Source organism: Schistocerca americana, chromosome X (genome assembly GCF_021461395.2).
Source record: "Schistocerca americana isolate TAMUIC-IGC-003095 chromosome X, iqSchAmer2.1, whole genome shotgun sequence".
NCBI classification, from domain to species: domain Eukaryota; kingdom Metazoa; phylum Arthropoda; class Insecta; order Orthoptera; family Acrididae; genus Schistocerca; species Schistocerca americana.
The window spans coordinates 216,509,655-216,528,223 of record NC_060130.1 but is presented as its reverse complement, the minus strand read 5'-3'; the positions used below and the strand labels follow the sequence as shown (position 1 = coordinate 216,528,223).

The following is an 18,569-nucleotide window of genomic DNA, read 5'->3' as shown; positions in this document are numbered from 1 at the left end:
ACAATAAAAACACCACCATTCTTATTTAATTAGTGATGACATTATAACATCTAACAATGGAAAATCCAGGATGGAATAATGTCAATATTATGAAAAAGATAGATTGCCAATCACCATATAGCAGAGATTTTGAGTCGCAATCTCTCTCTCTCTCTCTCTCTCTCTCTCTCTCTCTCTCTCTCTCTGTGTCTGTCTGTCTGTCTGTCTGTCTGTGTGTAAACTTACTTGTTTGACAGTATTTTAATTATGCCTATCTGCAATTCAACATTTCTGCTACATGCAGAGTAGCACTATCCCTTTCATAATACTAACATGGTTTTATGTATTTTAGGTATGCTAGATTCACAATTTCTGACTCATGATGATGACCTATTCAATCGGCAGTTTATATTTCAGAATATAACATTCTTAAGAGTTGTTGGTTGGTTGACTGGATGATTAAAGGGACCAAACTACTAGGTCATCAGTCCCTTTTTCCTCAGACAGACAGGTCTACATGCCTGTAGATCAGATAGCCTACCACACGAAACCCACGGGAGGAAAACCCCAAGGTCTATGAAGGTGAGATAATGGACAAGAAGAAGAAAGAAAGAAAGAAACAAAGACAGAGAGAGCACAAGAAAGGTGTTCCCTCTAGGGAGCAGCCAGAAGCCTCCGAAAGCACAGTGCAATGCAATGAGGGAACATACATCCCAGTCTCCCCCCCCCCCCCCCCCTTACCAGATGTAGCCCACTCAGAAATCACCTAGGAAAGAGACTAGCAACATGGACACGACGAGAGAAGTACAGAGAGACAAAAGACGAACAAGTCTAACAGACCATGGAAGGGGGGGGGGGGGGGGGGGGGGGGAGTAAAAGAGCAGGTAAGGTGAGGACCAGGCTGCACCACAATGCCCAGATAGTCACAGCACGGACTTGGCAGAGGAGGCAAAGAGTGTTCTGCCAACCCATCAATGGGCCAATATGGGTAAGTGGACCTACCTTGAAGAGAGCAGTGAAAGCTCCCTTCAAGAATAAAACGTAAAACTAAGTCAGCCACTGAGGCATTGTCTCCTAACACCAGAGACAGCGAGTGAGGGAGATTAAGAGCCCATTGCATGGTGGTTAAGTTCGGACAGTCCAGCAAAATGTGGACTACCAGCAAATGGGAACCACAATGACAGAGAGGTGGGTCTTTGCGACAGAAGAGATGACCAAGAGTTAGCCAAGTATGGCCAATACACAGCCAGCAAAAGGACGATCAAGTCTTTGAGAGAGGCCCACATGAAGGACGTCCACAGATTTGTAGTCTCCTTAATCACCCTACTTTGTTTGGCAAAGTCAGAGTGAGCCATTCCAGATTCCCTAACCTTCATGGCATAATACTGATCAGAGGTTCATTACTGGAATACCAACATCACAAATCAGTTTACAGGTAGCCAGTTTGGCCAGGCTACCAGCAAGTTCATTTCCCAGGATCCTGATGTGGCCTGGGGTCCAGACATACAGGGAACCCTGGATAGCAATTACCAAGGGACAGTGAAGGTAACATTGGTCAAGGGATGCAAACTGCACAAGGAGTTGCTGAAGATGAGAGAGGATCCACCGGTGCAGAAACTAATATGTTCAAGAGCACGAGAGATGGCTACCAACTCCGCAGTGAAAACATTACAACCATTTGGCAGGGAGCACAGTTCAGTGTCCCATGCGAGTATAAGCAAAGCCCACGTGACCAGCACCCATTAAGTCATCAGTACAGACTACTTCTGAACCCCAAGATATGACAAGAATGGCTAAAAATTGGTGGCAGACGGCCTCAGAAGGAACAGAGTCTTTCAGATCTGGTGATAGGTCAAGACAACGCTGTGGCCGAGGGATGCACCATGAATGTGTAGTGAATGGGCCTGGAGGAGAGGTGATAGAGGAAACAACTGGAGTTCAGAGAGGAGAGACAGGATGTGGATTGCGATTGTAATCCTTGATCTGGACTGCTGTTGCGGGGGATGGATTGCGGTGTTTCGACGGGATTCTTTCAGGGCTTTGTAAAGCTGTGGAAAGGTAGTACGATCTGCATCCCAGCTGGTGTTACTCAGGCAGTGGAGACTATTAAGGTGCAGCTAACACTTTCGATCAGTCTAGCTTAGATGGGGAATCCACATCAACTTAGGATCTAAGACCAGTCCAAAAAACCAAAACGTTCCCACCACATTGAGTAGTTGGCTGTTGAGGTAAAGTTCTGGTTGTGGGTGAACACTACAATGTTGACAGAAGTGCATAACATGAGTTTCGACACTGTAAAGTGAAAGCCATGGGTGAGGTCCCATGACTGCGCCTTTCCTATGGCACCTTGCAGTCGATGTTCAGCGACATCCATACTAACAGAGCCCTGTGGTACCCCATTCTCTCGTCGGATTGTGGGAGGAGGAGGGGGGGGGGGGGTGGTATTGTGGGAAGCAGCAAGTTGAACCTGCAAAGTATGGTGGGATAAGAAGATGTGTACAGTAGCTAGGATGTGGTGTCTTAAGCCTTTTTCAGGTCGAAGAAGATGGCTATAAGGTGTTGATATTGGACAAAAGCTGTTTGGATGGCAGACTCCAAGCAATCCAGATTTTCAGTACAGAGTCACCTCGGCAAAAACCGCCCTGGGATGGAGGCAGAAGACCCCGAGACTCAAGGAGCCAACACAGCCGCCAGCTCACCATGCATTCAAACAACTTGTAGAGAACACTGGTGAGATTAACTGGGTAATAACTATTCATCTCTAGAGGGTGCTTGCCCTGTTTCAGTACTGGGATGACGATGATTTGTCGCTGTTGCAATGGGAAGTCGCCCTCACTCCAGGATGCAGTTAAAGATGGCAAGGATATGACACTGACAATCCACAGATAGGTGCTTGATCATCTGGTTGAGGATGTGGTCCGATCCTGGGGCAGTGGGCTAGGACACTGACAAATCCCCACTCACTGAATGGAGCATTATACGGATCCAGGTGGTGTGCAGTAAAAGATAACTGCTTTTGCTCTACCCACTTTTTTAGGACACAAAAAAGGGTTGACAGTTCTCAGACTCAGAGGCCGTAGCATAATACAGAGAAAAATGTGGCATCTGTGTTAGTGTAGATGGCACCATTCAACGTACCACCACCAGGTACACCTGCAGGTGTCTGGTATCTGTAGATACATCTGACCTTGGCTCAAACCTATGAAGGGAAGGTTCATGGTCTGATGGTTGAAGCGTACTGTTCCTAGCATTCTTGTTTCCATCGTTTTATTGGATGACAGACCCAGGCATGGAGCCACTGAAAGGCAATAACGTGCTCCATCGATGGGTGCCACTTACGGTGCTGGAGAGCTCGCCTACGATCTCTAATGGCCTCTGCAATTTCTGATGACCATTCAGGTATTGTCTTCTGTCGGGGTGCACAGAAGGAACAGGGAATCGCCAAAATCAGCTGCTCAAATAATGGTTGTAGTTGTATTCTGGACTGCCTCATCAATATCTCCATGCAGTGGGGAGCCAAGGGCAACAAAAGAGGCAAAAGCATCCCAGTCAACACAGCTGAGAGTCCATCTGGGCAGGTGTCCATGGGAGTGACGCTTTCTTTCACATCACTTTGGTATAATGTCACCCTGACCTTTTCAGGTAATGAATCACCATCAAAGGCCAACATGAAGGCACTGGTAGCGACACTGTTGACCTTTGGTCCCCAATGTACATGACTAACAAAGTGTGCACCCTGGCACTCCAAGTTGGTGCGTAGCTCAGCATCAGATTGTAAGAGCAGGTCTCTGTGAAAATAATTCCCTGAACCATATTTAGACTATTATGGGGAGTGACAGTCACCGGTATGTCACCCACCTTGTTAAGAGCTAGTAGCACCCGTGATTGGGCAGAGGATACTGTTTTGATCAAAATTGACCCACTTTTCATTTTAGAAATGGCTGCCACTTCCCCAAGCTTGACTTCTATGTTCTCCACAAAGAAGAAGGGTTCTGTGGCCAAGAAGGAATCCCCAGCAATCCTTGAGCAAACTAATTATTGGGGGGACAGGGGGGGGGGGGGGATATTTCTCTGCTTGCCGCTTAGCCCTATGGAAGGAAATATTTTATGGACATATCTCTCTGCACTTAAATCGTACTTTCCTTCCATAGAGACTGCTGGGATCATACAGCTGCCGGCGGAAGATAACTTCATCCGATTCATTTGCGGCTCATCCGCCATGGTGCCACCCACTTCGAATGGGGGCTCTTGCCATGTGCGCCACCCAGCCTCAGAAAATGGCTACGTGGCCAGTAATCCGTTGCTCGGAGTCCCCGTGTCCCAGTCACAATGGGCACATGCACATAAACCTTGGCATACATGGGAAGTTTTCAGCTCACACACCAACAATACGATACCCACGTGGCCAGGGGGCTACCACTGTGCAGCTATTTGATGACCACCATGACAGGATGGCCACCATGCTGGAGTTTACACTGCATTGGGTGACCTTCCCTGCATGGTAAACATTTCTGGAGAATCTGAAAACTGATGGCAGGTCAAACCTAACAACGGGGACTATGTCTTTACTTAATGAAAAGTTGTAGAAAACAAAAAAAAAAAAAAAGCAGAAACTCTAATCCCAGTCACAAACAAGATCTGAGCTGGGTCTGCATCAAGAAAACCATACAATGGAGAGACAGAGGGAGAAAGTGACAGTGGAAGTATAAGCTTGCAGGACAGAAACGAAGTAATGCTGCAAAGCATGGGGCCCCATGGTAGCCAAGCAGGTAGGTACTGACACGAGAGTTGTGAGCCCTCAGGGGCTAAATGAGTAATATTGTCATTGAACCTTGGTGGGTCCTTCCCCACATCTCACTACATCCCATCACACAAACTCAACCAGCATGTTTCTGACAAGGCTTGTGAATTTCTCCCATTAATCAATATTCTCCTTCCCAGATGTAAATAGTTGCTCAGATAGTTTGTTGTCATTTTATTGACACATCATGCACAACTTTTCATTCAACACCACTGATCAATGATGCTGCTGTAGCTCTGTGTTTGTTGATTCATCCATTTATTTTCACTGAATTGAAAAGTTCACATTTTTTTATTGACAGCATAAATTGTATACTTACATCGTATGTATTCTACTTAGTTGGCTGTCCAAGATAATTTTCAGATAAGATATTTAGTACAATTTCACTAGAACCGCCATCCTGCCATCTGTGTCATGCATGGCTGGCTAACAGGAACCTCTCCTATGGCTAAAACACGATCAGGTAATTTATCAGAAATATTTTTCCACAAATCTTCCGTAGCATTCCATGCCATCTCAACTGATGTAGTGTGTCACCAATAGATAGTTTTAGTAAGAAATTTTGGCCCACCTTTAAGGCTTAACTTTACCCAAATTATCTATTGTTGACTGCATTTATCTCATTACACAAAAATAGACTTGTCACATATATATTCCAGTCAGAATTTAAGATTTTGTTTCTAGTTTTACCCAATTTTCTGTTCCACTTGCTACACAAGCAATGCTGTTTAAGCAAGTCACAGTAATTCAGTGATCTTGCCTTTAATACTTGTCCAGTTACCTAATATTCAGTTTTCATTTTCACAGTTGACTTACATGGCTATTTGATCTCCTCAATATGACATACATGTGAAGTGATCATGGCTCTTTGATGTTCAACATCTAAAGGTAAACAGGCTTACAAAGTAATTTATCTAAAAAAAAAAAGATGCAAACTATACTGCAAACTATACATATTGCGCTATTGAAGGAAATCCTTTCTGCAGGTACTGCATGCCTAACCAATTCAGGGAGGCACTTTAAAATTCTACATCCAATACAGATTAAGTCAAGAAATCTGCACCCAAGATCACCAAAAAAATCAATGGAGCCTCTAGTTTAAATCTACCTGGCTCCAAACCAAGGATTCCAATCAATACTGGGCATGAAATAACAAATTGTGAACTGTGATTCCATTAGACGAGTGACAGTAACCCTGTTCACCACCAAAAGGAACTAAGATGTTGACAAGCATTACTTACAACCAGCTGTAACCATTGCACTAAACAGATGGCTGCAGAGCTGCTTCTGTATCTCAGACGAGACCTTCCCACAGTAAACATATGGGATATCCAAAGGACTTCCTTTATGATCTGATTGTTATTTTCCAGAGGAGATCCATCATCTGCGTTAAATTGGAACACCTAATAATGAGCAATCTGACCGTAGTCTAGATCATGCAGGATCATTGACCTCAGGGTCAAAAGATAAAGCAACTGATGTGGGTTCATGTAACAACAGTCAACATGTCTTTCTCATATACACTTCACTATAAAATAATATTTTACTGCTATTTATGCAGATTTCCTCAACAAACTGAACCACTGACATCTTAACATCAAAGTTTCATCTGTTAATAAGAAATTAATAATTTATTTGGAGAAATGTAACCCACAAAACACAGCACTGAAACGTATCACTGTGGAATGTTTATCAGCTCTATTGATGAAAACATCAGCCTATGTGCACATGCTATGCAGTGTTTTGGGGCCAAAGCCCTCAGAGTAAAGTCTCAGGAGAAAACATGCATTCCTCCAATCTTATGTAGGCTAGTCAATAGTGGAAACAACAATTTCAATAATGAGCAGCATATTCGCCCTAAAATATATGTTAACAATGTTGAACACCTCATTTAGTAGCTAAAGATCATTCAGATTGTTTCATAACTTATCACCAATACCAAGAATAACATACTGCATTACAGCACTCACCCTCTCTCATCTGGGGACTCAACACCACAGCCTTGAGCAAGCAAGGCTGCTATAGGTTCACTAATTACTTGCAGAACATCGAATCCTGCATCTTCTGCTGCACGTGCCAGTGCCTGACGACTACACTTCGAAAAATTTAAGGGGACACACAGGACTGTGCGCAGATCTGTATCTGGAGGTACACATGTGGAAGCAAAGCCTGAAACAAATAACAAAAAATAAAGAAATGCTTTACATTACTACCAAACCACAAGCTTCATATTTGTTTACAAACACTATATTTATTGTTGATTGACAGCTAGCTGGCTGGTCGTCAGTAGAGTCAATGCCTACAGCTTATTCTTTTCCATCAAATAATTTGAAACACTTAAAAAACTCACAGTGAATGGGCCAAAGAGTTTTGTTACTGCAAAGTATTGATTCCACTGTGAGAGTACTTATTAGTTACACGTTCAAAAGGAAAACTCTAATAGTTTAATCATTTTGTGTAATAGGACAGTGTGAAATAATGAGTGAAAAGTCACTGAGACCAAATCATTCTCTCTATTTCAGCAATCATATTCCCACTTGACAGCTTCTACAAGCAAAACATGTCAAAGCACTACACCAAAGGAAGTCAGCATTTAGAAGATAGAAGTATATCTGTGATAATACAGGATCGATGTATTTAACCATAGCACTACCTGATAAAATCTGTAGCCACTCTTTGGTGGCTATGTCTTTTTATCCTGCACAAAAAATGTGTATAAAATTTTAAACCCCAAAACTTCTTCAAATTGGCTGCCTTGTCAGGATCCAATTCTGTACAGATTGCTCGCAAAGATAGCAGCCAAAGTAAGATTGTAATTTTGACATGTTACATATACACTGTCCAGTCACATTAATGTGACCATCAGTCGAAAGCCTGAATAACCACCTTTTGCTGCATAGACCACTGCGAGACATGCAGGAATAGTGATAGTGAAGTTCTGGAGGGTAACGACACGGATATGGAGCCATGCAGACTCCAGTGCCATGGCCAGAAAGTGACAGGTTTCTCTTGAGAATCCACCGCGAGAACAGCTCAATCGAGGTGGTCCCACAGATTATCAACCGGGTTTAAATCCAGAGGGTCTGGTGGCCAGGGGGGTACAGTAAATTCATCCTGGTGCTCTTCATACCACACACATACACTGTGAGCTCTGTGACACATTACATTGTCCTGCTGGTAAATGCCACTGTGTGAAGGAAAACACGAACTGCATGTATGAGTGAACATGGTAACCAAGGCTAGATGCATACTTATATCAATCATCTGTGCCTTTCAGAATGACAAAATAACTCGGGTAATGCCTTGAATATATTCCCCAGACCATAAAGCTCCCTCCTCCAGCCTGGACCCCTGTGCTTTCAGATGATTCACACCGTGCACACCAATGGCCAGCTGTCCAACAAAGAATCATAATAATATGAGTAAATATACTGCTACAGATTTCTGAAAACAACTATCAGACAACATATATAAGTGCCTGAAGGTCAGTGCTCTTAGTATCTTTTCTTAATAATGTCTGTAGCTTCTGTCTGTAGTTTTTATGCTTATACTAGCAATTAGTGAATAATGGAAATCCAGTCAACCATGTTTTAAGACAAAGATAAAGAAAAGTAGGAAAAATAATGTCTAAGGTAGGGTGGACAGTGATCAGTGATGTCTGAGTAAGCTGTATTGCCTACTCAAGTTGTGTACACACACACACACACACACACACACACACACACACACACACACACACACACACACAAGTTACATCTCTTACAACATTAGACAGTATAAATTGTAATTATAATGTTTCTACTTTGGAGCAAAGCAGTTTGATACATTTCTTAGAGTAGCTTAATACATTTAATCAAGAAACAAATTTGCTAACTGAAAACCATGTTTGCACTACTTTCTAACAAAAGAACAATCTCTGTGAATTTAGTTTAGTAACGGCATTGGTGAGCTCTACTGTAAAGAATGGAAAGTTTAAAAAGTCATCACCCCTCTGTGTCATAAAAGTTGAAGTATTAGTTTATTTGGCCAAAGATGCTGTCAACAACCATTCCATGGTACACTTGGATGTATACAACTAAAATGAATTTGGGGGACCACAGGAAACCTAAATCAGGCTGGCTGGACTGGGATCCAAACAACTTTCCTCCAAAATACAAGAACAGCATTCTTGATCACTAACCACCACATTCCATCAGTGAAGCCTAAAGAAGTCTACACACACTTTTGGTAAAACTCCATCTTATTCTTTACACTCCCTATACAGTTTTTGATGTACAAATCTAAAACCACTCCTGATCATAACTGTTTGTTGAACAGATAAATTATGCTTGAATTCAGTAAGTTCCCAAGGTAATTATTTGATTCATTACTGTACTCATACTTAAAAAGACAGATTCATCTCAGATATTTAACCAGAGTTATGTCAGTAACAAGCATTTCACGGCAAGTCACATGGGGGATAACAACTGCAAAGCAAAGCAATAATCTGAAGGTCCCATCATGATCATAGTCCATGGTGGGCTTCAGTTTATTAGTAAAATATTGGAAAACTGTGGTATCCTTACAAATTTACTATGGAATATTCCTCAACCATCTGGGGTGAGTGACTGAAGCTCTGATAAAGTCAGAGGCTACACATGTGATCTGGAAGACATTGTGAGAAATATGTCAACAAACTGATGAAAATGAATATTGGAAACTTTAAGTGGTTCATCCCGCAGTTCTCCACATTTCTTCCCATAAATGTGTATTACGTAAATTTAAATAAATTCAACAGAAACAGCACGAGGTACAGAAATTAAACTATTACAGCATGTGAATGAGCAGATAGGTATTTGCAGACAAACTGTGAGAGACACACTGCACCTGTGGTCATACAGCTCAGGGAGTAGAAGTATTGACTACGAAAGGCATAGGTTCAAGTCTCAGATTCAGTCAAGTGAAAAGTTTTATTCTGAAGGAAAATTTAATTACATGTACACTCCAATGTAAAGTGAAAGATTCATTTTTATTAAACACATGTAATCATATCAGCCATTTCAAATGGAAAAAAAAGTAGCAAAAGGCAATTATTACTTCTTGTTCATTCTTACGACACAAACCCAGGCCCGAGGACTGCATGGGTAGCAGAGGCCAGCAGACTGCACAGTTACAACAAGAGTGATGGAAGGTCAGGACAGAGGGACTGGTCCCCCACCTCCACAGGCACACACACTGTTATCCTCTCAACCATCCTCCAGTGATAAGGGACACGAGGCACAGGTGGCGGTCATCTTAGTTCCAGCCTGAGCATCGGAAGTGAAGACAGGGTGCCAAATGCGATTGTGGTCACAGCCAGAGCTGTTTCGTGTTGGTGGGTCAGACAGTCATGTCTGGCCTTAACATCAAGCCACTGATGCTCTCTGTCACCAATGATGACCCCTTGGGTCCATCCCAGACACCAACTGCATATGCATGCCCAGACAGACATTCCACCCACAGGCAGGCCTATATGCAGGTTTGGCACACAGCACAGGATGCAGGAGGTCTAATGGTGTACAATACCAACTCAAATGCAGTATTTCAGCCAGATGATGTCTGCAAGGTCTTCAGCAGCTGTGTTTTAAATGTATGGACCATCTGCTCAATCTCCCCATTAGGAGCAAGGTGAAACAGGGTGGTGATCGCATTACAGCCACAGAAAGCCTAAAGCTGCATCTACGTAAATGGGGGCTAATTATCCAACACCAGGGAATAAGTGGCACTCCCTCAAGGTAGAATACCATCATGAGGTCACAAGTGGTAGAAATGGTGGTAATGAACAGCATCCACACCACGTAAGGGAAGTTTTGAGAGGGTGGCCACCACCAAAAGCCACATAACAACCTGAAATGTCACGGTAAAATCAACGAGGACCTTCTCCGACAAGTTATCAGGATGGGGCCACGACGAGGAACCTTGACCGTGGGACAAGTGATTGAGAGATCAGGCATGACACGAGCCGTATGCGCATTCAATGTCTGCATTGATGTTGGGCCAGTACACGTGCTGTGGGGCTAGTGCCTCCATACATGTCCTCCACCAATGACAAGCACAAAGGAGCTGGAGGATGCGGGGACAGAGCGAGGATAGAATGATGGTCAGGTTTTCGAGAGTCCTCTGCAGCCATCATTAAAACATCATTTGTAGCATTGAATCAGTAGCATAACATGAAATAATTGTGAAAGGCTAGATCAGTAAGGCTCAAAACATTCTCTGGACACCTCTCCAGTACCTCAGACAAAACTTTCAACAGGACAGGATCGTGAAACAACACAGTGGATACCTCACGTGCAGTCAGAAGGAATTGAACCAGGATTTATTGTGGATGTTGGTCCAGGGGAAACAAACTGTTTCCTTGTGGTTGAACTGCACATTGGCACCAAGAGGAAGTGGGGCTAGGGTGTTCACGTTGGTGAGTTGGGTGAAAGTGGATTTCAATTGATACCCAATCAAAAACAATGCCCAATTCTGCAGACAATGCATCATATTTTCCAGGAGTTTAGAACAATGCACAAACAACAAAATCAAGGCTTTGAGCTTTGCAGTCGCTCAACAGGTGTAATTTGCTGCCATACAGTCTACATTCCAGAGGTGAAAGCAACTGGCCATTCACTACTACCCGACACCTTATGAGACAAAACAACCGCTATACCATATCGGGAAGTGTCTGTCTCGAGTGTCAAGGGCAGGTCCAATGCATATAGTGTCAGTCACAATACCACCTTGAAACTGTACTTAATGTTCTGATATGTCAATTGGCAGGTGGTCAACCACACAAATTTGACACCCTTCTTGCATAGTCGATCTAGGGGATCTGTGATTTGTGCCACCTAGGGAATAAACTTGGCACAGAACATGATTCTACCCAGAAACAACTAGCTGCTTAAGGTCAGTAATGGCCAACATATTAGTGATTACGTGAATGTGGTCACACGTGTGCACGATACTATAGCGACCTGGGGTCACTGGGGCCTCTAAGGTACAGAGGCTGTGAAGTGGTGGGTTGTGGAAGCAGTGGTGCTGGCCACGGATGGGCAGGTATAGTGTATTTTATTTTTCTTGAATTACAGCACTGGAGTGTCTGGATAAAGGAGACCATAATTAGGGTGTTTTGGGGTGCAGCAAATGCAGAGCGCATAAGATATCAGCTGTTGTTGGTGCAAAACTTGCAGAAATGGAATCCCCTGCCTCTGTGAGAAGACTAATCACGGGGCTAGTCCGGAAGGCACCAGTCGCAAGTCGGACCCCACAATGGTGGATGGGATCTAGTATCTGCAATGTCGAAGGTGACACAAAACCATAGACAAGACTCCCGTAGTCTAAACGAGACTGGGCCAGTGCTTTGTACAATCGCAGGAGAATAGAGTGGTCTGCACCTCAGGTGGTATCGCACAGACATCTGAGAACATTGAGACGTAACCAGCACATCATCTTCAGCTGGCGAAGACGAGGAAGCCCTGTCAACCGGACATCGAAGACCAGACCCAAGAAGAGATGGGTGTCCACCACCTCGAGGGATTGGCCATTGAGGAACAGGTCCGGATGTGGATGGACTATATGGCGACGGCAGAAATACGTGACATACAATATGGTCACCAAAAACTGAAAGCCACGGGAGAGAGCCCAAAATTGCACCTGGTAGATTGCCCCCCTGTAGACGGCTTTCTGCAGCGCCCACGACAGAGGAAGCGACATACGTACAAAAATCGTCAACATACAAAGACGCGAACACTGTCGGCCCAGCAGCCACTACCAGTCCATTAATGGCGATGAAAAAAAGAGGGACGCTCAATACAGAACTCTGTGGAACCCCATTTTCTTACCGACGGGAAGTGCTGTAGGAGGAACCAACTTGGACCCGGAAAGAGCGACATGAAAGAAAGTTATGGATAAAAATGGGCAGAGCACCACAAAGGCCCCAGTCGTGAAGGGTGGTGAGGATGTGGTGGCACCAGCTGGTGTCGTAGGCTTTATGCAGGTCAAAGAAGACTGCAATGAGGTGTTGCCAATGGGCAAAAGCCGACCGGACAGCAGACTCCAGGTGGACTAAGTTATCCAATGTAGAGCGGCCACGGCAGAAACCACCTTGAGTCGCTGACAAAAGGTCACAGAATTCGAGGATCCAAAACAGCCGCCAACTCACCAGGCATTCAACGAGCTTGCAGAGGGTGTTGGTAAGGCTAATTGGACAGTAGCTATCCAACTGAAGAGGTGGCTGCCCAGGCTTCAACACCGGAATAACAATGCTTTCCTGCCACTGGGTAGGAAATACCCCCTCACTCCACAGATGATTGAAAAGGGTCTGTACACGACGGTGGCCAGCCACCGGTAAGTGATGGAGCATTTGGTTACGTATCCAATCCGGTCCAGGAGACGTGTCAGGACGAAGGGTGAGGGTTCTGGCGAATTCCCGCTCGCTAAATGGGGCATTATAAGGCTCCAAGTAGAGAGAAATGAGAGACAAAGGCAGTCGTTACGAGCGCTGTTTGAGGAGGAGGAGGAGGAACAAGGGCGGATATTGAGTCGACGCAGAGGCTTGGGCAAAGTGTTGAGCGAAACACTCTGCGACAAAGTACAGATGGGAAGGACAACACCATGCACAGAAATTCCTGCAACGGGACAATAGCCAAAAATTCGCCCGAGTCTTGCCCAGTCTTGTGAAGAGCAGGTGTGCGGTCCTATGGCAGATACATACCATTACCAGCAAATCCGTTTCTGAAATTTGATTGCAGCAATTTCCAGAGTCCACTATGGGACCATCATACTATCATTTGACAGGGGAGGGGGTAACCCCGAGGAAGAAGGGATGGCTGAAACAGCTGTGGCAAGAATGGTGGCAGTTAAAGTCTGTATAGACTCATCAATACTACGGTGTGGTAGTATGGGGGGGATGGTAGCAGAGGAGAAGGCACCCCAATCAGCTTTAGAGAAGGCCCACCTGGGAGGGTGACGGAGCAAGACATACTGAAGGAAGGTCAAAACAATCGGGTAATGATCGCTGTCACATAAGTCATCGTGGACACCCCACTGAATGGAGGGAAGAAGGCTGTGACTGCAGATGATGAGGCCAATGGAAGAGAAAGTGCAGTGTGCCACACTAAAGTCTGTGGGAGTACCGGTGTTACAGAGGTCAAGCGCTGCCACAACAGATTCAACTGTCCTGCCCAGGGCAATAGTCGGGTGACTACCCCAAAGAGGGTTGTGGGCACTGAAGTCCCCTACAAGCAGGGAGGGAGAAGGGAGTTGTTGAAGAAGGGTGGTTAGGGCAAGGGATGTGGGTGGCCTGTCAGGCAGGAGGTAGCCTGTCAGGCAGGAGGTAGAGATTACAGATTGTGATTGTAGTGGTCAGGTTGACCCTGACAGCAATTGCTTCCCGAGTGGTATGGAGGGGAACCCATTTACTAAAAATGTCTTTGCGCACCAAGGTGCAAACACCACCAGAAGCCTGCACAGGGCCAATCTGGTTTCAACAGAAAGCATGGAACCCATGAAGGGTGGGTGAGTAAGAATTGACAAAATGGGTCTCTTGGAGAACAATACAAGCAGCAGAGTAGGAGGAAAGAAGGGGCTGCAACTCCGGGAGGTGACGCAAATAGCCATTACAATTCCACTGGAGGATTCTCAAGCTGGAGTCCAAATGGCAAGCGAACGGACCGGAGCCGGTCACGCCACCGAGTCGCCATCCGTCACCGATAAGGATGGAGTAATGTCCATATAGGTGGGGTCAGACTGTTGGTTCATTGGCTGGAGGAGGGGAAGGTGGCACATCAGGGGGGTACCTGAGGGGCCTTGCGCTTGTTCCCTTGTTCTTGTGTTTCTGCTGCTTCTCTTGTGATGGAACAGAAGGGCAGACTGCAGTGTGGTACGACACAGTATTACACCTGGCAATAGCGGCCCCCACCGGCCGCAGATCGTGCGGCCTATGTGGAGCTGCAGATCGCCTTTCAGGGGGTGCCGGGAAGAGGAGTCCCGGGAGGGAGCTCCAGTACCATCGGCTGCTGAAGAAGGGGAGCGCTTCTCTGGCGGGGGAGGGGGAGGGGGATTAGCACCCAAAGGGGTGAGGGTGAGGGTGAATTTGGGCGTGGCTTGGAAGAGGAGGGGGTACGAAGGGGAGTGGACGTAACTGAAGCAAAAGCAGAAGTTAGAGGCACAGGATGGAGCCGGTCATACTTTCGACAAGCCTCGGTGTAGGTAAGTCGATCTAAAGTCTTGTACTCTTGAATCCGTCCTCCTTTCACATACACCAGGCATGCTGGCGAGTGCGGAGGATGCTGCGCATCACAACTGATGCACACAGGCGGGGGACCACAGGCACTCCCCTCATGGAGGGGGCCCCCCACAGTCACCACAGAGGTGATAACTGGTGGAGCGGGAAGACCTGTGTCCAAACCGTAAGCATTTAAAGCATCTCATCGGTGGTGGAATGTAAGGTTTTACATCATACCGATACACCACCACCTTTACCTTCTCTGGGAGGATATCCCCCTCGAAGGCCAGAAAAAAAGGAGTCTATCAGTGTGATTGTTTTTAAGGCCTCGCTGAACAATGTGGATAAATCGGACTCCTTGCCGCTCGAGGTTTGCATGGAGCTCCTTGTCAGTTTGGAGAAGAAGATCCCAGTAGAAAATGATACCCTGTACCGAGTTCAAAGATTAGTGGGGTGCGACGCAGACTGTGCTGTGGTCATAAGTCCCCTAGAACTTAGAACTACTTAAACCTAACTAACCTAAGGACATCACACACATCCATGCCCGAGGCAGGATTCGAACCTGTGACCGTAGCGGTTGTGCGGTTCCAGACTGTAGCGCCTTTAACCGCTCGGCCACTCCGGCCAGCCTCTGCAGACTGGGCAGGAGAATATGTCTTTATGAGCAAAGAACCGGACTGCATTTTACTCGTGGATTCCACTCCATGATACTTATCTTCAATCGCCTCAACAAAAAAACAAAGGCTTGGTCGTGGCAAAACTCTCACCACCTGTCCTGATACAAACCAGGTACCGAGGGAAAGGTTTCAACCCAAGTCGGCAAGCTTGACCTCCTTCCCATGGGGTGGCGAGGGAGGGGAAGGCCAAAGGATCAGAAGGACTATCATGTCTACTATCACTCTTAGAAATGGCCAAAGAATGGCCAGGATATTGAAGCCTTTCCCGCTTCATATGCAAGGCGTCTGCCCTAGTACCACCCACCCTGACCAGGGGCTCGCCCAGTGGGCACCACCCCGCCATAGCGAGGGCCATCTGGCACGGCAGCCATTGCTGGGAGTTCTGATGCCCCAAAGTGATGAGCATCAACTCCTTGGCATACACGAGCCGTTAACAGCTCAGGTACTAGCAGTGTGATCCCTGTGTTGTCAGGGGGCTCAGCCAGTTGGGTACTTAACAGCCCCACCACACAGACTTGCTACCATGCTGGTGACCTAGCATGAAGGGGGGCCAGGGTGCAAGGGGAAAATGGAGGGGTGGGGAGGGGAGGGTGAGATGAGCCTCCAACATGGAAAATAGGCAGGGAGTTCATCCCCAAATGGCTCACACTGACCGAAAATGTTGGAAATGGTCAAACTCCAAGGGGACCAAAACGCTGAAAAGGAGATGGATACAGCAAACTAAACAATAGCACATACCAAAACAAAGCCGGGAGGAAAGCCAAGTCGACATGAATTCCACCAAGAGGGAAAGGAGGGGGCAGGGGGAAAGGAGCAAGGACAGGAAAGGAAAGGAGAGGAACAGGGACGGTAATGCAGGTCTGGGAAAAGGAAGGAGACTGCAAATAGCTCGGAGCCCCGTGCACGCCACACACGTACCCACGAAGGGACTGTCGGCCCCCTGGATGGACATACGACGGAACTTCCAACATTGAAAGCACCACATTGGGGGAGGGATATAGGGCTTCACATCACAGCAGTAGACCATCACCTTGATCTTCTCAGGTAATGTATCTCCCTCGAAGGCCAAGATGAAGGCACCGGTGGCAACCTGCTTATCCCTCGGACCCTGATGGACACGTCGAACGAAATGTACACTTCGCCGTTCTAAACTGGTGCACAGCTCATCGTCGGACTGCAAAAGAAGGTCCCTGTGAATTATGATACCCTGGACCATATTTAAGTGCTTATGGGGCACGATGATTACAGAAACATCCCCCAGCTTGTCACAAGTGAGTAACACCCGTGACTGGGCAGAGGATGCTGTTTTGGTCAAGACTGACCCAGATCTCATCTTGGACAATCCCTGAAACACCCCCCCCCCCCCCCCACAAACTTCTCCTCTAAACGCTCAACAGAAAACTGAGGCTTCATTATCATGAAAGATTCCCGATCAGCTCTCAAGCATATGAAGTAGCGGGGCGAATAAGAGCTGCTGCCATCCTTAACCTGATGTTCCTCCCATGGTGTGACCAGGGAGGGGAACAATTTGGGGTCTTAATTCTGTGTGTTGAATTGAGCCTGTGAACGCTGAAAGACTACTGGTGTTTGACCACCAGTAAGAGATGATGTACTACGCTTGATCGGGTGTCATCTGCCCTGATGCCACCCACTCCGACCAGGGGGGCTCCCCACAGGTGCCATCCAGCCACAGCAAGAGATGATGTAGTACACGTCATGGCATGTCATTCACCCTCATGCCACCCACTCCGACCAGGGGCCCTCACCACGGGCACCACCCAGCTTCAGCAAAGGCACCAGGGAGATGGATATCTACTCCTTGGCATATGTGAGGAGTTAACGGCGCAGGCATCAGCACAGTGATCCCTGTGTTGTCAGGGGGCTACAACCAATAGGGTACACTGCAGCCCCACCGCAACAGACTGACTACCATGTTGGATATGAGGTGCAAAGAAGTCCATGATCATTGTCAGCACAGAAAGAGACACCGCACAGTGGATGGAGGAAAAGGCACGCGGGAAGATACCCTCACGAAACATATGGAGAATGAGTGGAACTGCAAAGTCACGGTGATAAAGAACGCTGAAGGTTTCAGTGCACTAGGGACACGATGCACCATGTAAGGCCCCCTTCCCCAATTAGCTCGCTTTTCACAAGAATTTTGGAGAATGGAGATCAAACCCTACGGGGGCCTTCACTGAAGGCCAAAACATTTGAGACTCCTTTTAGTTGCCTGTTATGACAGGCAGGAATACCTTGGGCCTATTCTAACCCCTGGAACCACAGGGGGGTCCTACGCTGCTGCAGGTATCCTGGTGCTGAGCACCTTCGTCCACTAGGGCAAGTTCCACTTTTGAGGGCTGATATCCCCTGCTTTAATTACCGAGTTCCCTATGCCACAGCAGACCTTGGCACAAGCAGCCTCGCCGTGCATAGTTGGTGCATATGCCACTGCACAGATCAGGGCGTCAGCATTCCTCTGGTCACTTGCATCACAGCTGGCCTCAGCTCTCCTATACACACTGTCCTCACCACATGCCACAAGGGGGAGTAGTCGGTACGATGCAGCACTACGAGTGTTGTAGCTCGAGCCTGAATAAAATATTTGACTAATGAGATGCTTTTTTCACATGTTAATGATGGCCAACATCTCGACAACCACCCACCGCTGTTATCATCCAACCCTACCACCATAGAAGCCATCCACGTAGTGTTGGAAAAGTTGACCACCGCTGATGTTTGCAGCTTCATGCATCATCACATCACAGCCGCAACTCTCAGTATCAACATACAGTGGAGTGAGTGAAGAATTTTTGTTTTCCCTACTTTCGTGTGCACGGGAGGTGGGTTCAAGGAAGGACGTCAGCTGGTTTTATGGGTAGCA

The 18,569-nt window shown here is 46.4% G+C and overlaps 1 protein-coding gene across 1 annotated transcript in view; it reads right to left on the bottom strand.

Moving 5' to 3' along the window:
• LOC124556610 (heat shock 70 kDa protein 14-like) overlaps nucleotides 1-18,569 on the bottom strand; it is an 87,086-nt gene that overhangs the window by 27,409 nt on the left and 41,108 nt on the right. Inside the window, exon 5 of the mRNA XM_047130577.1 lies at nucleotides 6,751-6,949. Within this exon, the coding sequence (XP_046986533.1) occupies nucleotides 6,751-6,949 (199 nt within the window). The remainder of the gene's footprint in view (nucleotides 1-6,750; nucleotides 6,950-18,569) is intronic.